The sequence below is a fragment of the Drosophila gunungcola genome, chromosome 3R, assembly GCF_025200985.1.
Source record: "Drosophila gunungcola strain Sukarami chromosome 3R, Dgunungcola_SK_2, whole genome shotgun sequence".
In the NCBI taxonomy this organism is placed as follows: Eukaryota; Metazoa; Arthropoda; class Insecta; order Diptera; family Drosophilidae; genus Drosophila; species Drosophila gunungcola.
The window spans coordinates 25,366,813-25,386,376 of NC_069139.1; the positions used below are offsets into that span (position 1 = coordinate 25,366,813).

The 19,564-nt window shown below is 42.3% G+C and overlaps 4 protein-coding genes across 5 annotated transcripts in view; 3 read left to right on the forward strand and 1 right to left on the reverse strand.

The window, feature by feature from the left end:
• The first annotated feature begins 1 nt into the window (after position 1).
• LOC128251875 (putative tRNA (cytidine(32)/guanosine(34)-2'-O)-methyltransferase 1) lies at positions 2-1,133 on the forward strand. Its single transcript, XM_052979118.1, has 3 exons — positions 2-195; positions 258-940; positions 999-1,133. Exons 1-3 carry the CDS (start codon positions 75-77, stop codon positions 1,101-1,103), a joined length of 909 nt encoding a protein of 302 aa, XP_052835078.1. The 5' UTR covers positions 2-74; the 3' UTR covers positions 1,104-1,133.
• Positions 1,116-17,801, reverse strand: LOC128251874 (uncharacterized). Its single transcript, XM_052979117.1, has 4 exons — positions 17,672-17,801; positions 16,849-17,590; positions 1,908-2,382; positions 1,116-1,850 (listed from the first exon to the last, which is right to left on the reverse strand). The coding sequence occupies exons 3-4, from the start codon at positions 2,295-2,297 to the stop codon at positions 1,275-1,277; spliced, it is 966 nt and encodes a 321-aa protein (XP_052835077.1). The 5' UTR covers positions 2,298-2,382; positions 16,849-17,590; positions 17,672-17,801; the 3' UTR covers positions 1,116-1,274.
• On the forward strand, positions 2,736-8,011 carry LOC128251853 (protein PAT1 homolog 1). The gene is given in 7 exon segments (XM_052979084.1): positions 2,736-2,874; positions 3,050-3,866; positions 4,318-5,306; positions 5,308-5,871; positions 6,116-6,193; positions 6,195-6,362; positions 6,418-8,011. Coding segments are annotated over 7 exon segments (2,934 nt in total). The 5' UTR covers positions 2,736-2,835; the 3' UTR covers positions 6,697-8,011.
• Positions 14,385-19,564, forward strand: part of LOC128251866 (mothers against decapentaplegic homolog 6) — an 18,055-nt gene continuing 12,875 nt past the window's right edge. The window contains exons 1-3 of one of the 2 annotated variants that reach the window (XM_052979105.1): positions 14,385-14,891; positions 15,557-15,685; positions 18,142-19,375. In XM_052979105.1, the coding sequence (XP_052835065.1) occupies positions 18,412-19,375 (964 nt within the window). In that variant the 5' untranslated portion in view covers positions 14,385-14,891; positions 15,557-15,685; positions 18,142-18,411. Of the gene's footprint in view, positions 14,892-15,556; positions 15,686-17,772; positions 17,791-18,141; positions 19,376-19,564 lie in introns of those variants that run through there. The other variant, XM_052979106.1, reaches the window with a different exon arrangement.

Sequence of the window (19,564 nt, forward strand, 5' to 3'; positions counted from 1 at the left end):
TTCCCACATGGACCATCTCTAATATTTCATCCCAGCATGGGAGATACCTTATAATTGGCCCCAGATATTTTAAAATGGGAAAAACTTCTAAGGATAAACGTGATATATATTATCGACAGGCCAAGGAGGAGGGCTGGAGGGCCAGGAGTGCTTTCAAGTTGCTCCACGTGGACGAGGCTTACGGCATTCTAAATGGTACGAGTCAAACGGTTTCCGATTTTCAACAAACATGTTCATTTGAACATCCTTATAACCAGGAGTCCAGCGGGCCGTGGATCTTTGTGCCGCCCCCGGCAGCTGGTCGCAAGTCCTTTCCCGGAAACTGTACGATCCCTGCCAAACGGATGACGAAAAAGCCGCCGTGAAGATTATAGCCGTAGATCTGCAGGCTATGGCTCCTATACGTGGGATAATCCAGCTCCAGGGAGACATCACAAAACAGTCCACCGCAGAAGCCATCATCGGCCACTTTGGCGGAGATGAGAAGGCACAGCTGGTGGTCTGCGATGGAGCACCTGATGTCACTGGCGTCCACGAGATGGACGAGTACATGCAACACCAGTTGCTGGTGGCTGCCCTCAGCATTGCCACCTGCGTGCTGGAAACTGGCGGTACTTTTGTGGCCAAGATTTTTAAGGGCAACGCCACCTGGCTGCTCAGCTCCCAGATGCAGATATTCTTTAAAAAGTTCGACATCTACAAGCCGCCGAGTTCCCGCCCTTCGAGCATTGAAGCGTTTGTGGTTTGCTCCGACTTCTGCCTGCCCGGCGGTTACATTCCACAAGTGATCAACCCGGCTCGAGATGATATCCGTTTGCTGGCGCAGAAAACGGGATCAGATGTCAACCGCCGACTGGTCCCTTTCATAGCTTGCGGAGATCTGGGCGGACTAAGTGACTCTGATGAGGCCAAATCATCCGCTTCTAAAGAACCAAAATCGGTAAGCAATATGAGCTTTATCTTTTTCAATCATTTCATTTAACACTCGTTTCCCAAAGGACGTGCAATATGTTTACGATGCTGTGATGAGCGACGCATCTTATCCCTTGGAATTCAAGGAAATCTTAAAGGAAGTCTATGATGAACAATGGCAAATCAGCTAATTATCTCTGAAATAAAACTTAAGAAAGCTATTTAAATGTATTAATTGGGGGCTTCAAAGCAAATTAATGATAATATTAGGCAACATTTTAATGAAATACTTAGTTTATTTAATGATTAGGTTATTAAAACTACCTTTGTTATTACTTTATTGCGTAAGTAAGTGAGTCCCGTCATTTCAGCGACAACTTTCGTTGTTCGATTTCCAGGAGTTTCTTCTTTATTTCTATTTTCTCGGCCATCAGTTGCTCTATGGCGAGGTGATGGCGCTTGTCCTCGTACAGCTTCTGTTTATACAGGACGAAAAACTCATTGAGAGCGAGGTGAGCGCTGTTGGTTGCGTCGTGGACCAGGCCAATGTTATTGCTGATCTTCTCCAGCAACGTCGTGTCCTCCTCCGCCACCCGACTGCTGGCCAATGCCGCCCTCTTGCTCGACTGCAGGTAAAGGGGGTCTATGTCCACCTTGCTCTCCTCCGGTTCGTAAACGTACTCGGCGGAGTTCTGAAGGGCGCCACAATCGTCTTCCGGGACCACGTCCTCCACATCGTCCACGTCGAACTCGTTGGTGGAATTGTCGTGCATTTCATCGTCGGAAACCTTCATGATTATTTGGCTAACATCCTCGTTAAGGCGGCACAAGGTTGCTATTGTCTCCTCTGACGAACTGAGACTGGTGCCGAAGGGTACGTTGTGCAACTCATTCTTCTCCACTTTCTTCAGGATGAACCTCTTCCAGTCCTTTAGGGCCTGCGATAACAAAATCGTATGAAAAGGGTGTATGGAAAATAGCGTAAGTAAACCCACCCTTTTCCAAGTGGCCACATCCTTTCGCGGCGGCCCGTGCCGGTTGAGATCGGAGGTCAGCTGTTCCCACAGCAACTCCAAGTCGCTCCTGGTCTCCCAAGTCGGGTTCTGTAGCAGCCGCGGATGCTTCTTAACGAACTCCAGGATAATCATCTCCTGCGTCGAGTTCCGAGGCTTTCCCTTGTTCCTGTCCATGGCAAAACTTCTTTGGCCCTGGATTTTGTACTTGTTGTTTTGCAGGGCCGTTGTGGGATGCATCCTGTTCATGTGCTTACTCAAATTTGTGGTGGTCGTCTTGTACGAAAGCTTCGCCTTGCAGATGTTGCAGAGCGCAAACGTGTCGTCCACGGCCCGGAAAAAGCCCCAAATCTCGCTTGTTTTCCGCTTCATGTTCGGTTTTCTGGTTTAATTAGTTCCGAAGCGATATCTTGAGGAACCAGTATTTAGAGATGCGCTGGCGTTCGTTGGTTCCGCACTGGTTTAAAATATCGATTGCAAGGGAAGGGGTATTTATAAATTGCATTTCAGAATTAATTAGTAAACAATAAAATAAAGGCTTTTTATATTTGTTTGAGCTAGGGCAGGATTATGTTAAAATCAGGACATTCCATTCAGTAAAAATATATTCCCAAAAGTCCAAGACAGCAATATGATAAAGTCGTTATTAAAATCATTTAACCAGGGAATAAAAACATTATTTGGTACACTTCAAGACCCTATTTTTTATACTGAGCGAGTAGTTATATTCATACTTCTTAACGATTCGCGCCGATATTGGATTTCGATAGTAACGCGTGCAGCAACAATCGATATAATCTATCGATGGTTGGCTACCCAACCACCCACGCCGCGCTGGTCACACTGGTGAGGTGACAACTTGTCACTGACAAGTCATGATAATTTTTTGTAAAGCAATAGTTTTATCGCCATGGATGACTCGTTTTTCAGCTTTGACACAAATCTACCGGTAAGCAATGATCATGGCTGCGGCGGGAATGTCCGAGAAGACAGAGCCGCAGGTTGGGCGGCATGTGCGCAACGCACACTTTAACTTTTCACTCGGCAAAGAAGGGGGAATGAAGGCCACCGGGGGCAGTAAAATGTTCGGATGTCTAATTTACTTGCATTGATTGTTTCCCCAGGACGATGAAGGCGGCGATGGACGCATCGGCGAGGCGGAGTACGATGCCCTCAATGACGAAACCTTCGGATCGGCGATAAATGGCGACTGGGAGGAGGCCCACGAGACGATGGTGCGGCTGGGCGGGAATGGCGAGAGAATGCGCAAGCGGCCAGCGGATTCCAGCGGTGGCACTGATTTTGCCAGCCACGGCAACGGTGCCTTCCTGCGGCACGGGAACCCGCTCTCCTCGGCGCCCTCGTCCAGTGGCTCCACACCGGCCCCGTTCAATGCCCCCCTCCGACAGTCGCGCCACATCGGCGACTCGGACTTGGAGCTGAACCTCTCCTCGATGAAGCTGGACGACATGGACCTGTCCACGTTCGCAGACAGCGAGGCCGGCAGTCTGAGCAACCGAATCAACTTGGACTCGGGCGTCTGGGGCTCGCAGCCGTTCCCCAACAACCAACCTTTGTTTCGTGAGCCGATACGCAGCGCCTTCAAGCCGCAGCAGCAGCAACAACAGCACCACCACCAGATGAAGCCCCCGCCGGAGGCCAATGCCAACTTTCCACTGCATCACCTGGCTCCACAGGCTGGCCCAAAGATCACCACCCTCGAGGACATAGAACGCAATATGATCATCCAGCAAGCTATGCCCAAACAGCAGCAGCAGCAGCAACAGCAAAGTCAGCAGCAGGCGGAGCGTAAGATGTTCGACGACTTCAGCCTGGGAAACAGGCAGCATGTGGCCACACCAACCATGTTGCATCAGCAGCAGTTGCAGCAGCAGCAACAGCAAATGCAGCTGCAGCAGAAACAACAAGCGCAGCACAAGGGTAAGAATATTAAAATGCAAAGTAAAACTTTATGAATTTAGTTTTGAACAGATTTTAAAACAAATTTATTAGAATGAATGTTAAGAGGAAGTGCATCCTTTTTTGTATTTCAAAAACAACTCCAAAACACAGTTAACCAGGGTCTGTGTTTGGAAATTTTAAACTTGACTTGGCTAAATAATCAAATAAAAAGTCATCGGTTTCCTTTAAACTGAAATTATTATTGAAGATAGAAAATTTCTATTGGAAATAATATTAATTGAGAGATATAAGATAACAATAAAAACCAAACGTTTAATTGAGTTAAGGGAATTGATAATAGAATTTGCGTTATCTCGAAATTTTGTGTCCAATCAACGTTTTTTTAAGTGTTTTTCATTGAGTGTCTTATACAGAATATAAGATATTTCTGCGACTATAAAGTCTGACACCTTTTAATCATTCATTACAGCACCTCCTGGCTTTATGGGAACGCCGCAGACCTCTCCACCCAGGCCAAATTTGGGTTTTCCGGGTCCCCATCCACTGCCCGAGCTATTGCCCACACCGCCGTCGCAGCAACAATTGAACGGCATGGGTGGCGCCCGAGTGCCGCCCGGGTTTATTTACCCGCCAGGTCTGCCGGGGAACATGCCGCCACTGCCGCAGCATCCGCTAATGCCGCAGCACATGCCGCCTAACTTTCCACTGGCCGGCGGCAACCAGCGCCCCCTGCCCAATCCGCACGCCCTGCCCACGGCTCTGAACAACTTTGCCATGCATCCGAGCTTCAATGCGATGCGCGCCGCTGGCCTGCATCCGGCGGCCTTTATGCAACCACCCCATCCGCACCAGATGCAGCCGCCGCGAATGCCGCCGCACCCGTTGCAATCGGCCAGCAGTCTACTAGGCCAGCAGCCGAACTCCATGTACAACATGTTTAACATGCGGCTGGTGCAGGAGATCCAGCAGAACCATCCGCTTCTCCAGCAGGCTGCTGTGGCTCGCCAGATGCAGCAGAGCAGGGCGGGTTCGGTGGCCAGCGATCGCCAGAAGACGCAGATGCAACAGCAGCAGCAGCAGCTAGGCCGTCGTCCGGATGGCACAGGGAATTATCCACTGGACGAATACGACGAGTATGCCAACCTGATGAGTACGCGCGATAAGCACTGGCTAATCGGAATACAGCTTTCGCAGCTGAACACGGACACGCCGTACATCGATGACTATTATTACACGGTGTTCAGGGAGCGCAAGGCCCAGCAGAACGGGCAGATGCGCAACAGCCAGGCGCACAAGGACAACCAGCTAAACCATCCGCTCACCCAGCCCCGCGGCCATGCGCAGCTCATACTCGTGCAGTTGGGTAACAAGAATGGCACTCGCAATGGCCACGGACGAGAGCGTCGCAACTCGGAGAATGCCAATAGCACGGCAGGTAGCACAAACAATGGGTCAGGTGGCATCGGATGGCAACAACAATAACCTGACGGGCTATATATTCTCACCGCTGAAGTTTGAGAACTCGTTGGGAAAGCTGCAGTACGGCAGTGTGACAGCGCCGCGAAAAATCATCGATGCGGACATTATGAGCGGCGAGTCGAATCCTGGCGCAGATGCCAACGCGACTTCCTCCTCCACGAGCTCGACTCCGCTGCCCCCGTCAGCGAGCCATGATGTTAATCCCAGCAGCATGCGCAAGTCCCGGCACATTCTGCTTCTGATCGAGACGCTGTACCGCTATCTGCTAAAGTTGGAGGATCTGGAGAGCCCCGAGGTCATGGCCACCATAGAGCTGAAAAAGAAAAAAGAGGCCGAGCGCATCGCGGCTCTCGAACAGCTGGAGATGGCCAATAAAACGCCGGAAGAGCGGGCCGCCGAAGCTACCAATCCGCAGACCATGAATCCGCAGCTCAAGAACAAGTTCAACTATGAGGTCGAGACAAACGCTGCACTGGTCAATAAGTTGAAGGCGGGTCTGGCTTTTGACAAGGTGGTGTCCATGATGAATGTGCGCAAGGGAAAGGTGAGCTAAATACCATGCATATATATTGTTAGGGAGAATAATTGGGGAAAAACACATCATCTTAGAGGGTAAATTAAAAACATATATCTAAAAAAAAAGCCTTAGACTCACAAAACTTAAATTAATTACTAGTACATAGTAAGTTATTCAAAATATATTCTAGATTTTTTTGAACATATACTTGGGTTCTTTGGAAAACGCTTTATAAGATGACAGCTATTACTAAAATAATATTTTCCTTCAGATACTTCTTCGCCGCATTATGCCCTTTATCGAGAATCAAAGCATTCGCTGGATCGTGTGGAGCGGAATCTTCTGCTCTCCTGCAGACTGTGGTGAAGAAGGACAAGGACGACGTTGAAGGAGTGTTGTACGCGCTCTACCCAGAGTTCAAGAAACACATAAACAAAGCCAGTTTCGATATCCTAGTAGGTATTTCTGCTGGCATTACGCTGAACGACAAGAAACTGACTGGAATATTCTGCAGTCGCGTAAGTAATCCTAATTTCCAAGTAATATGCAACCCAATGAAAATATGATTTACAGTTTGGCATCCTTTCGCTGGTTGCCCTGATACTGCGCGCCGAGGAAATTTACGTTTCCCGAACTGATGAAACTCTCAGCGAGGAGAACAGGCAAAAGTGGCGTGAGTTTCTGGCTCAGGTGGCATCCTGCCTCAACCGCACTATTCAGAACCAGACCATCTCGGCCGCCATTGAGTCGGATGCGATTCATCCGCTTATGGACCACTTTGAACGGTTTAAAGATCTAAAACTGGATGCCCTCTTAGCATTAATAACCGAAGCCAGGCATCAAATTGACTAGGTTGCTTCGCAAGACTTTTCTTTCACTTGATCGAGATAAATGTGAAATTATGTAGCCGAGTTCATTGCTTTACTCAATTACGCATATGTTTGTATAAATTATGTATCCAATACTTACATATGTACGACCGTGTTTACTTTTACGCATACTACACAAAAATATTGCTACAGGGTATACAAATCTCACACTGAATGGAGAAAGTACTCAACTGTCAATAAATTTTGATAATAGTTTGTTAGAAACGTTCTTTTATCCAAAATTATGTGCACTGTACAAGAGAGGTAGGGAGAGAGAATAACATGTTTTATAAATAATATATCGAATGGTAGGTTTTGCTCATTGTACATACTTATTTCATTTCGTATTTGATAAGGAGTACTTTTTCGTCATTTTCTGTAGAGATTTATAAGGAATAATACACCCTCTTATGTGTAAGTTAACATTCTGGTAATTTTCTCCTTTTTTTTGTCATCGAATTAACAACTGGGCTTTCACTGTAACTTGTACCCCATTAGAAAGGGAATATAATAACTACGTTTACAATTTTTAAGCACCGATATTTATGCGCAATCCATTGCATACTCATTAAATCGTGCAACCATAAATATCAACTTAATTTTTGGTATTTGTAAATATCGGTTTTATGAAATTCTACTATAATACATTTTGGGTTTTATTGAATCAAATTTGTGCAAGACCCATTAAAAAATATAATCGAGACATTCAGCATAAATGTGTACTAAATAATTAGCATTGTGAGAGGTGCAGCCGAAAACGTGTTTATTAAAACAAAATGATCAAAATTGTGATACATTTTGACTTTTAAACCTAAACGAAAATCCGATAGTCGGAAAGAATTAGTTTAACACACAAACACAAAATTTGAAATTAGAAAACTGCAATTTTCATAACAGTTCTGTAACGCAACGGAGAGATATTTGTTGTAAGAATCCGTTGTGGAGCATTTTAATTTTATTTCGTTTTTAATTTGATCGACTATCATTTCAATGTTGTTTTAAGTCACTTTTTATTGAAATTCATGTTTGTATCTGAAGGAAATTAGCACTGGATTGCAGAGTATGCATGCACATCAAAAACTATTCTTTTTAAGCAAAAAAGAGTCAAAATACGATAGCTGTATAAGAATGTAAACGCATATACAATAATTATTGTAGATTAATTTGTATTTATCACAAGCAAACACTTCAAACATTTAACTTTAATATGTTGGCAGATTGAAAAAAAACTTTTAAAATTGATTTAATTTCAAGAAGTATAACAAATAAAACATACCGTTTCACAGAACACACCGAAATCATATCGCAGTTTTTCTTAAGTCTTAAACTTTGAATGGTTATTCTATTTTGGAATAATGGTTTTTAAGACAGAGGTTAGTAGTAAACAGCTTTATTAACTTTCACTTTTTTTTTGTTGAACTATGAAGAAAACTGGTGATCTCAACGATTTTTTCTTTTCTACCTCACTTGTAATTTAAACGACTTTTCCAATTAAAGAACAATTGAATTATCTATTGAATGAATTTTACTTATAATTACAATTACATTACTATTAACTTACATATTTCATTTAGGAACGGACGCGCATAATGCTTAGAGTGGGTGCCATCGCATCAATATCAATGGAGCGGTGACAGACCGTGTTTTGTGTCTGTCCGTTTTGTTTTTGGCGCAGAATCAAGCGTCGAAGTGTCGGCAGTTGCCTGTCCGTAAAGGGACATTTTGTTGTGCGGAGGCGCCAAAGTGCGTAACAAGTGGCGGCGGCGCGCTCGGGAATTGTTGCAAATTTCTGAGTCGGCGACGCCAACCACTGGCGACGGTCACCAAGACGACAACTTGTCGGCAATAGTCCGCCCAGCGCGAAGGGATGCGAAGCAAAGCCCACGCACCCATTCCCACCCCACTGCGAGCAGTGAGCATTCGGTGCACTCGAGAAAAAATGTATACAAAATTTACAAATCGCCCCACTCAGCTCTTCCTGTTATTCAAATTACTAAGCTTAGTAAGTTTCATTTTATTCTGAAATATTTTTTATTTTGCAATATTAAAAAATATAAGAACTTTTAATCATGACATTATATATGATAAACCATTTCTTTTTACTATGTTTAATGAATTCGAAAACAAAATAAGAAATTGTAGTTGTAAAAAAAATTTTTGAAAGAGATTTTAGAACGAACAATCGGGCAATGATCAATGGTTTTTAAAGTAAAGTGTGAAAAAATATAGACTTTGAAATTGAAGTTTATTTATACATAAATCTCTATGAATATGTTTAATGCCCCTTACCCGAAGAGTAGAACAAAATCAGTAGAATTATCAAAAGGCCATCGACTGGGCGCCAGAAGTACGGCTTTTTCCCAAATTTCAATCAGTTTTTCCGAGTGCACCCAAAGGCTAGACTTAGACAGACGATTGTGGCGACCAGTCGCCGTCGTTGCTTCTTCGGCGACAGCGAGAATGGCACGACGACAGCCGCGACAGGACTCTGCCGCTGCCGTGGAGCGGAGCAGACAGTGCCGCAGTTCTGGGCAGGACCAGGACAGCGGATGCGGATACGCAGAACTTTGATTTGCGAACGGGCCAAGTGTGCGCCACTGGGCGCCGCTATTATTGCCACTGCCACTATTGGCGCCCCAAACGTCGCTGCTCTCACAATTAGATGCGAAAATAGCCGGCGCGTCGATGATGACGAGTTATTGTCGCGTCTATCTGGTCGTTGTTTTTGTTGACGACTCCACGATTGGTACGCCGGGGGAGGCGGGGATCTGCTTTTCACTATTACCAACGAACCCGAATAATTGGTGGTACAACTGGACTAAACTGATCCTTTCACCTGCTTGATCGAAGTACATTTTTGGTTTTGCTTGCACTTCTTTGTTTTCAAAGTGTTGATTTAGCTTCTCTTTTAATAATTTGTCATTTTGCAGGGAATGTTTTTTAATTTGTAGTGCCAGACACATTCACATTACTTGGTTAATTTACATTCGATTCAGACAACATGTCGTATGAGTAATATTATGCTAATAAGATCCACAAAGTTACAATTGTGGTTAATTATTATTCATTATTAATATTTTCCTCATACGAAAAGTTTACATATTTAATTAAATAAGTAAATTAATGTGATCCCTATTTCTATCTGACTTATATGTGTAAAAATTAACGATTGAATATTAACAATAGACAACAAACTTATTTGACGAATTTACTTAACTAAAGTCATGCCACTCATATCCAACTTACTCAGGTTTTGACCTCGTTACATACAATTTAACCACTTAATTACCGGTTAATGAGTGTCGATGTTTTGATTTCTCTTCTGCTTGCCAGTGGGTCGACGGGGTCGTGCACACTTTCCCATCGGAATGTCTGCGTCTAGGGCTCACTATGCGGTTTAGGCCAACTTGGGCCGCCAGTCGCCATCGTCGCCGCCGCTGGCAGCCAACATTTGAAAAACGAAATGGCGCGCAGATAGGTTTCAGCTTAGACACCAGTGCGACTAGACCAGACCGTCTAGTGACGCCAACTAAAAATTTATGTACTTACTCCGTCGTGTCTTTTTTCAATTTCTTCCAATCTAATAGGATTTCTTATTCTTGTTAATAATGGTTACGCGTATGTATTATTCAAGAAAAGCATGAGTCGATTGCTAAGGTCGTAATTAATTTCTGATTTATGAGAAGCGCATTTTTTCTAAAGCTTTTAGTTAGTTTTAGTGTAATTTTATAATTTTTAGATTTGTTTTTTTTTTTTAAATGCATATAAATTTAAATTATTAACCAACTATTGTAATTATATAAAATGAATGAAAAAATATGCAATAATAGAAATATTTGAAATCATGAAAGAACTCCTTCTCAATTTGTCGCTGGATCCGGTAGCCAAAAACCAAAACAAACAAAAACCAAAACATGTAATGTGCCCGCCACAAAAAAAGGATGGCAAAGACAATAAACTCGAATATCCACAGCGACATATGTACATCTGCATAAAAGTGCCAGTTTGGTGCAAGAATGGCTGGCGAGGGTCTGACAATGAGTCAGAAGGACGCAGGACGAGTGGCGTCGGCGTCCAAGGAGGACTCGTAAGCTTGATTCAGTTTCAGACGGCGGCGGCGACGGCGCCTTGTCCAATGAGTCTTTCGTGCCGGACGGCGCAGGAGTCCCCAGTGCGCACCATACCCGTGGACCCGAGTCCTCGCCTATAAAAGCACGAGTTCTGCTACCGCCGGCGCTTAGTTGGCCTAGAAATGTGCCACAGGACACGTTCGCCCAAATCGCGTCGGTTAAAAGTAAACGCGCGCCATCCAAAACAAACATTTAAAAGGAAGCACAGACAGTTACAAAGAAATCAGAATATGCACAAAAATCCAGGAGGTAAGCCGCAGGTGACCCTCGGATCTATTAGTCAAAGATATAAATAAATAAAAAGAAGATTGTTTAATTTTTTAAATTTGAAAATAAGAAACATTAAATATCTTCTTCCAAGGAAAAGTTTGGGCTTAAAAATTATTGTGCGTGTCTGTTTAAATGAAAAGGAACTTATATTTTCAAGTTTAAAAATAATATACAAATAAAAAATAAAGTGCTCTAAAACCAATTCTATGACCCTTTTCCTTAAGTTCGTAAGTAAGCTAGTAAAAAAATAATTTACTGCTTTTTGAATAAATCCACAAAAAAAATAAAAAGTTTGAAAATTTTACAACAATTGAAAAGAAATTGATATTGCTCATCTTAGTTAATGTATATCTCTTTGAACTAAAAATTGTATAATTAAAAATTAAAATTTAAAAATACTGACTTATTTTACACAAAAATAAACTTTCAGGTAAATAGTTTTTTGACTGTTATATTTTAAACAAATACCGCAGATCAAATAAAACAGGTAAGTCGATTTGACTTTTTAGAGCCCAAAGGCCAGACGTATTCTTCCGACTTTAAGGGACACACGCTACTCAGATTTATCTTATTTGAATGAACTCTCGAAAATTAGCTTATGAAACTCAAAACCAGGGGTAAAAGAGCGACAGCGGGAATATCAATGAATATAAAAAGGCAGGAACTCGTTAAGGGGCAAACAAATCTCAAAGAATTGCACAGGATAAGAAGATGATGGAACGATGCAAAACTGGTTTTCAGCTCTGCCAGGAATTTCGTCAGCTTCAGGGTTTCAGAGGAAGTCTGATGCTGATAGCGGATTGCAGCATATTCACAAAGAATGCGAGTGAAGAGTTCTCAAGGATGAATGACCACCCAAGTGGGTCCCTGTCAACTGGACAATCATTCAGACATAACAAAAAGAGCAGAGATCAAGTACTATTACAGCTTATTAACTTCATCTTACAAAAATGTGGGAAATTTTTAAAATGAAGTAGCAAAAGGGCTGAACTTTTTTTTAGATCAACTGCTATTTCGAGATTATTTTTGGCTAGCAAGCCACCTTACTTCTGAGAATTCTTCAGATAGCGAATTAAGAAAACATTCTAAATGGACCGAATTCCACAGTGTTTGTCGGCATTTAAAAAGCGAATCAGAAACCCGATACTTTTCGAACATGCCAACGCGTAAAAAGCCGAGCGAGTTAAGATTTCATAGATGACCATCTACTATATCACTGAAACCATATACCATACCCCTTCCCACACACAATATGCATATTTATGATAATCCACATTGTGCATTTGTTCATATTAAGATGACGTCAGTATTATACAGGTACATTTTTGTGATAGGCAGGTGTAAATTGATGCTACAACATCAGTAAAATAATGGAAAGGGAATGAGATTTAAACTTCAGCCGTGGAATCAAAATGTTTACTTATGTCTATATATGGTGGAATAATTGGATCACCAATCCACAATCGGCGTCAATTTGAAGATATTCAAACCATTTTCATCGGCGATCTGATTTTATGTTGTTCGCTAAGTACATTATAATAAGCTATTCATAATTATTCTGATTATTAAAAATTAATGAAAAGAATTTCTTTAAATGTAAATAATAATATATATGGCCAATTTAAACAGCAGAGATATGACTTTTTGCATATTGATTTTATCTCGGTTGGTATTTTGATTTTCTAAGGAAAAAGTTAAAAAAAACAAAAGATATGCAAAATAATTGAACCTCTTAAAATAAGATGCTTTCTGGGACGACCCAGCTTTGCTGTCTTATTATTTGTTTAGCATTTGCGGAATGTCTTCTGCTTCATAAGAAAATAATATATTTAAACTCCTGCTGTCCTTTCCTGAGGTAATACCCCTCCACAAGTCAGGGGCCCGACTCTCGCTTATTTAACGCTCACGACGCGATCAAATTCCTCCTGCCAACATCGGCATCGGCGGACTGCCGGTTCCACTCCACAAGTGGCCTGTGTTCCCTGTTCCCGACCTGTTATTATCGTAATGACGGGAGCCTATTTGCTTTTGTGTTTTCGAGTCGTCCAAACGAGAGACGATTATGTATTTTTGCTGGAACTGACGAACCCTGGGTTTCTGCTGGAGCGTCTGCTCGGCACTGAGGGAAATTAGGCTAGCATTTTTTTTATTCAGATTTTCTATTTGGGACAAGTGTAGATAATCAAAGATGGGCCAAGAACTGACAATGCTTTCAACTCCATCTGAAACAATATGTTTCACTTACAAGATCAAAAAATATAATTTTAGTCCCATATTAACTTCCGTGTAACCTAAAACTCTAGAGCTCAACATACTTAAAAATCATAAAAGATCTTCTAGATTTTGTACTTTATAAAGTCAAAGCTAGTTTAAATATTTTGGCTTCGATATAGTAATCATTACTGATACAAAAACGTTTTTTTTTCTCAGTGTGTGGCTCGATCCTCGCTGCTCGTTTTCAGTAAGTTCGTGTGTGTAGGCACGCTGCAGGGGCGCCAGTTCGCTTGGGTGTGTGATTGTCCGTATATTTGGGCAGACATGGGCAAGGCAATTGCAACTGATATGCCCTTGATCACAACCATTCATCACATTTTGCGGCAACGAAGACCGCGCTAAATGTCGATGTTGCTTCCTCAAGTTTTCGGCTCTCGATTGCATCGAAGGAGTTGCGTTTTTTTAGCAACATAAACCGACGTATTTATGTAAGGTACTCGACTGAGGTTCGGCATTTTCTTTTCAGAAAATTTAACGTTTCTTCAACAAGTAATTTTCGAAGTATAAAAAAAAAGTGGATTTCAATTTTTAAAATCGAGTTTTTAAAAACATGCTGTTTTAATTGTTTCCTTTTTTTAATATCTACTGGCTAAATCCAATATTAAATGTACAATGTTTTAAAAATGGTAAAAAACTACGAAATATTTAGTTTTACCATCTAATAAGGCTTATCAAATTTAATAGTTTGAAAATTACCGCGCGCTTGCCAACACTAAATCCACTGGCACTGCCAGCTAGGAAGTAGAGAGACAGTGAGAGCGAGTGGGTGTGCGTGCGCAGGTTGTATCTGTGTGCGGGAGAGGCGTCAAATTCACCACCACGACATCCAAAGGATTGCTCTCCGCTCAGTGCGGATTCTTTGGTGCTCGCCTGAAGTAGGGATGACAATACTCTGAAGATATCGTCGGGATGAATTCTTTTTTTTTTAACATTCTTTTAATGTTTAACATTTTGTAGAGGAAAACTATGTTGGATTTTATAGAGGTTTAGTTCCATTTATGCTGTCAATAGATATCGCTTAAATAGAGCATGACTCTCCCGCTCTCAATCCGTCTCTTGTTGCGTCGCTCTCTTCACCTATTAAGAGCATGTTGGTAAACCCAACGCTCAAGTTAATTCCCCACAGCTCCAAAGACTGGCAGTCCATATAGTTTCGTGCGCAGCGCTCTGCTCATTGCCCCACAATTTTTCAACCACGCCGCTTGTGTTTTCGTTCGCCGTTCGAAAAATCCGAAAGATATCAACAAAAAGATGGATACTTGACGTATTGCCACGAGAAATATTCCGAAATAATGATACTAGTGGTCGGAACCGCTAAGCGATTTTTGGGCTAATCGAATGACAACGCTACGCAGTGCAAGAAATTTGGACCTTGTCGTCTTTTCCGTTTTTTTGCGCTACGGCTACGGGTTTTTTGTTGTAAACGCGGGCGTAAACAACAAACAAGTGCAGTGGGAGTTGTTTTACGCTCCAGAACTGAAAAGTGAAGGAGGAAATAGAAAAAGTGTGAGTGCGGGCGAATCATTTGAAGTGAAAATCGAAGGGGATTGGAAATCGTCAGGCGAAAAATCTTTTTTTTTTGCTGTTATGAGTTCTATGCATATGTGTTAGTTTGTGTGCGAAGAAAGAGGGAGAATTCAGCGCCCGGCTTTTCCTTCGGATAACGGATCTTCGATCTCAATAAGAGATTGTTAACGAGTACTTGCGCAAATATAAAATCAATATTAATATGTGAGTGTATTCAAACTTTAACTGGGCAAGGCAAATAACCGAAAAGAAAAGAAATGCAATTGTTCGTCAGCCACGTACACACATTGTACCTGCACTCAGCCACACAAACAAACATACGTATATGTATATAGCTGCGGCAGAAACGCCTGCAGAATCGAAGCAGAGCGCAAATCGCAAGCCAACAAAAAACGCCTTTTCCACCACGTTGAATTGTTATTGTTTTTCGGCTACTTCAACATAATATTCAACCGAAATCAACACATTACTCGCACCTTATTAAATTCGCACAAACGTACATATGCATAGCAAAAAGTGACTGACCAACAAAAAAGAGAAAAAAGGCAACTGCGGTTACCAATCCAATAACAAAAACCCGTCGGCACGTGTTTAACCAATTAAATTTCGTTGTGCATTATTAATAATTTGTTTATTCTACAGTTAATGTAAAATAGAAATTATAAAGTGAACTTCTTAACATATCAAATACACATAACACATATCATCTACAATTATTACTATTAAACAAAAGGATAAAACGGATACCGCTTGTAAAATATATTTGAAACAGTAAGTACTCATTTGCAACTTTTCTAATTTTTAGGTTCAGTCATTTTTAAAGGGGTAAACTCGTGATTTTACTTAAATGGCTTAGGCAAACAAATGTTTGGTAGTTTGGTAAAAATGCCGGTTTGCAGATATGTTTTTGTAATTTTCTTATTTTTTTTAAATATTTTTAATCAAAAGTAATATTAAATTCACGCTGCTTTGTCGTGCTTTGCTGTATTTTTCAATTTAAAGGACGAATTATAAATTGAAATTGCGAAATATGCTTTTCTTCTTTTGTACGATCCTATTGTTATAGAATGTGCTGTACAAGTCAATTCAACTGTTATAAACTTTGCTAGTTTTTAAAGTTCCCCTCATAAATTTTATTTTATTTAATACATATCTCCTAATCAAGGTGCAAGTATCTGTTACCAAATCGTTAGCTTTATCTACCGACTGTTTCCAATCGAATTTTAAATTAGTCATGCTTTCATTATCAGCAAATGTATAACTATATAATGCTTAAATCTGTAAATGCGAATTTGCAGAAAGCTATATTTTAAATACTAATGAAAAAAGAAAGCATGTAGCCATCTGCTAGTTAAATATATATTAATTGGCGTTCAAACTGTTTTTCTTGGACTGCGCTGTTGTGGATTTATGTACATCCCAAAATAATGACTTTTAAGAACTTTAAAACTCTTAATTTTTTATTGTTAGGTCTTTTAAAAACCTTCAAAAACACTACATTTCATCCGGTTTTTTATTTTACCATACATGTTAGTATGTATGTTTGTATTGCATTTCTTTCTGTTGATTGGGTATTGTCATTTTTTTTATTGCAAGGTTTTGGTTCTGATCGAGTACATACGAAGACTTTTACGTAGGTACATACTTATATATTTTTTGTTTTTTTTTGGTACTTGTGAGGTTTATATTAAAAGATCTCGGTTTTGATTAAGTAAAACTCTCAAAATTTTCAGAAACTTAAAAATATTAAGTTTACGAGACTTGTATTAGGGGAATCAAGAAAGTTTTTTGAGAGCTTCTAAAACTCAAAGTTCCTGACTTTCTGAGTTTTTTAGATTCCATTTCCGATTCCCACCACACACAAACACATGGCGGTGGATTCTCTCGCTCGGGGGCTCTCTTCTCTTCTCTACGGTAGATTATTCCATACTCACCTCAACCTTAAATTGTTGATTCTTCAACTTGTCAAACCGGCTGACAAACCGACCGTCGCTCGTCCGTGTCTGTCTGATGTTGAGCTTATATTGGTGTGGCGCCATTCCGACGACGCCTCTGCCGCCGACATCGTTACTATTATTTCTTTTATTACGTCAGTGGCGCCAGGCGCTTCCGTCTCGCTCGCACGCCCGCCGCCCTGCCTTTTTTTTTACTCTGCACGCAAGCATTCTGTAAGCGTGTGTGTGCGTGTGTGAGTGAGCGAGTGTGTTGGAGAGCGTGTTTGTGGGGCTGACTGACTCGTAATTTTGTTGCTGTTCGCTGGTGCCGTTGTTGTTTTTGTTGTTGCCGTCATGCCGGCGGCGCCACTTTTGTCGTCGATAAGAGGAGCGCAAGAAATGCCAGCAACAAAATGGAAATGCTCGCATGGGCCACACACACGGACACATTTGGGCTGTTAATTTGCGGCGCTCCCCGCTCGGTTCCCCTTCCACACGCCACCACTGTCTCTTGCCCCCACCACTCACCGTCTCTTTCCTACCGACAGCTGATGCTGCCGCACAGATCTTTTGCATATGCATTGGCGCCGCCTGTCCATCGGTGTAAGGGGTGTGGGGGCGTGGACCGGGGGTATTACTCACTCAAGCGATCCGCGGGCAGATTCCTTGCCACCAAGGGCGTAGTCTGGAAAGCGATGAAGGGGACTTACACACAACACAGAAAACTTCTTTTGACGGATATCTGAAAATGCAAAAATTTCCAAAATTTTCAGGTTAGAGTTTATCCAACTAAAAAAAAACCTTGAATTGCGTAGTTTCAAACCTTTTAAAAAAACTTCAAAAGGATCGGACTATTCAAAAACATTTTTTTACTTTTCTCAAAGAAAATTACAAATTTGGTAGAACTTTTAATTTTGGTCATTTAGTTTTTTGTACATTCTGGTATGTCCAAATTATTATTAGAAAATATTAAGTAATTATAATAAGTTACAAAACTTTTAGCAGTATTATTCAGAACAATTTAAGTGATTTCGTTGTCTGCCCGTAAACACAATTCCACTTTATTAAAACAAAAATCTTTGCACAAGTTTCTTTTGACAGGAAATGCTTACATTTTAAGTGTAGTTTTTTTGTTTCCAATTGATTTAGTTCTTTGTATAATAAAGAGGCTTTCACAAAGCTAGCATTCATTTGAACCCTACCTCTGCTAAGCATAAACACGAGTGCACTTAACGATGCTGGGAAGACCAAACAGGCCAGTGACTAATCCAACATACTTCTCTTTTATTGCAGGGTGCACACCACTGGGCAATACATATCAAACCCGTCGAAAGCATATCAAAGCCAACAAGTGATACGAGGAGTATAAAACAGTTAAACGTGTTCCCAAGTCCCCGCTCCCCCCGAGAAACTCAAGTTCCCAGACCCACCCGTATAACCGAACAGAAACAAAGTAAACTACCGTGACTAGCCGGCCCTGTCGAGTCCGCGAACCAAGTTAGTCAACTACAAATAATGCGCATACAATAGGATCGATGTTACCGCAAAACTGTATGTCCCTCCATGATATTCCCAAAAGAAACGAAGAAAGAACTATGGCGTTATGCGTCCAGAAACAACCCGGGTCCGTGCGATGGGGTGCCAGCTGCACCGCCCGTGCAGCCACCACGGCTGCCGCCCCCTCCACATCGACCCCGCCCTCATCCGGCGCCTCCCTGCTCTGGCTACTCCTGCGAGGAAGACTCCACGGCAATGCGCCAGACGCCGCCGCCGCCCTACAGCTCGATGTCCTGCGCCATGGACTGCTCAGGCTCCGGCTCCGACTCCTACTGCCGGAATATGACTCAGGTGCAAAACAACAACAACAGCCACCCCTACCGCCGCCTGCCAAATCACAAGGATCTGTTGTCGCCTCCGTCAGCGTCCGACCGTTGCTATACCGCTCCTGGATGCAGTTGCGCAAGCTCCTGCGACGATATGTTGATCGACGGAAGCGATCAGGATCAGGATCGGGGGCAGGTTCAGCAGGTGGATCGCCGGATGTTCAGTGCCACCACCTTTGCGACCATGTTCCGGAAGTGCTGCGGCGGCACCACAGAGTCAACCAGCGGATCCACACCCACGTTTCCAGTCACAACGACCCGAGCCGCCCATCATCCTCAAAACCAAACGCAGAGTTCGAGACGCAAGGATTTCGATGCGCTAATGAAACTGCTGAAGCGCAAGCAGATGGCGGAGCTCCAGCTAGCGGTCAAGAGTCGCTTGGATCCGCCGACCAGGACCCATCGAGATGCTGTTACCACAACCGCCTCCTCCGCACCCACCTACCTGCAGTGCATTCTGATCCACTGTACGACGCCAGCGGATCGGGAACAGCATGTGACCGCCAGCCGGCTGTTCTTCTGGCCAGGGTTGAGGAGCGGCGAGGAGCTCAAGCGACTACCCGTCTGCCCCGCTGCCCGCGAGTGCGTCTACAATTGCTGCAATCCACTGCATTGGTTCCGCATCCTGCATCAGCCCGAGACAGGTAGGGATAAATATTCTTTGCCTAGAAAAGTACATAACTTTTTGGCAAAGGCTTCTTACGATTTTTTAACAAAATAAATGTAGAATTAGGATTCAATTGTTAATTACTTTTTTGAAATATATACGGAGATTTATTTATTTTTTTATTGCCTTCTGAGTTAAAGCGGCTTAAAACTTTTTCCGGTACTTT

Coding starts and splice junctions, on each gene's coding strand:
- LOC128251875 (XM_052979118.1), top strand. CDS start 75: ATGGGAAAAACTTCTAAGGATAAACGTGATATATATTATCGACAGGCC. Junction 196..257: donor GGCTTACGGCATTCTAAATG/GTACGAGTCAAA, acceptor CCTTATAACCAG/GAGTCCAGCGGGCCGTGGAT. Junction 941..998: donor CTTCTAAAGAACCAAAATCG/GTAAGCAATATG, acceptor CGTTTCCCAAAG/GACGTGCAATATGTTTACGA.
- LOC128251874 (XM_052979117.1), bottom strand. CDS start 2,297: ATGAAGCGGAAAACAAGCGAGATTTGGGGCTTTTTCCGGGCCGTGGAC. Junction 1,851..1,907: donor ATGTGGCCACTTGGAAAAGG/GTGGGTTTACTT, acceptor TTGTTATCGCAG/GCCCTAAAGGACTGGAAGAG.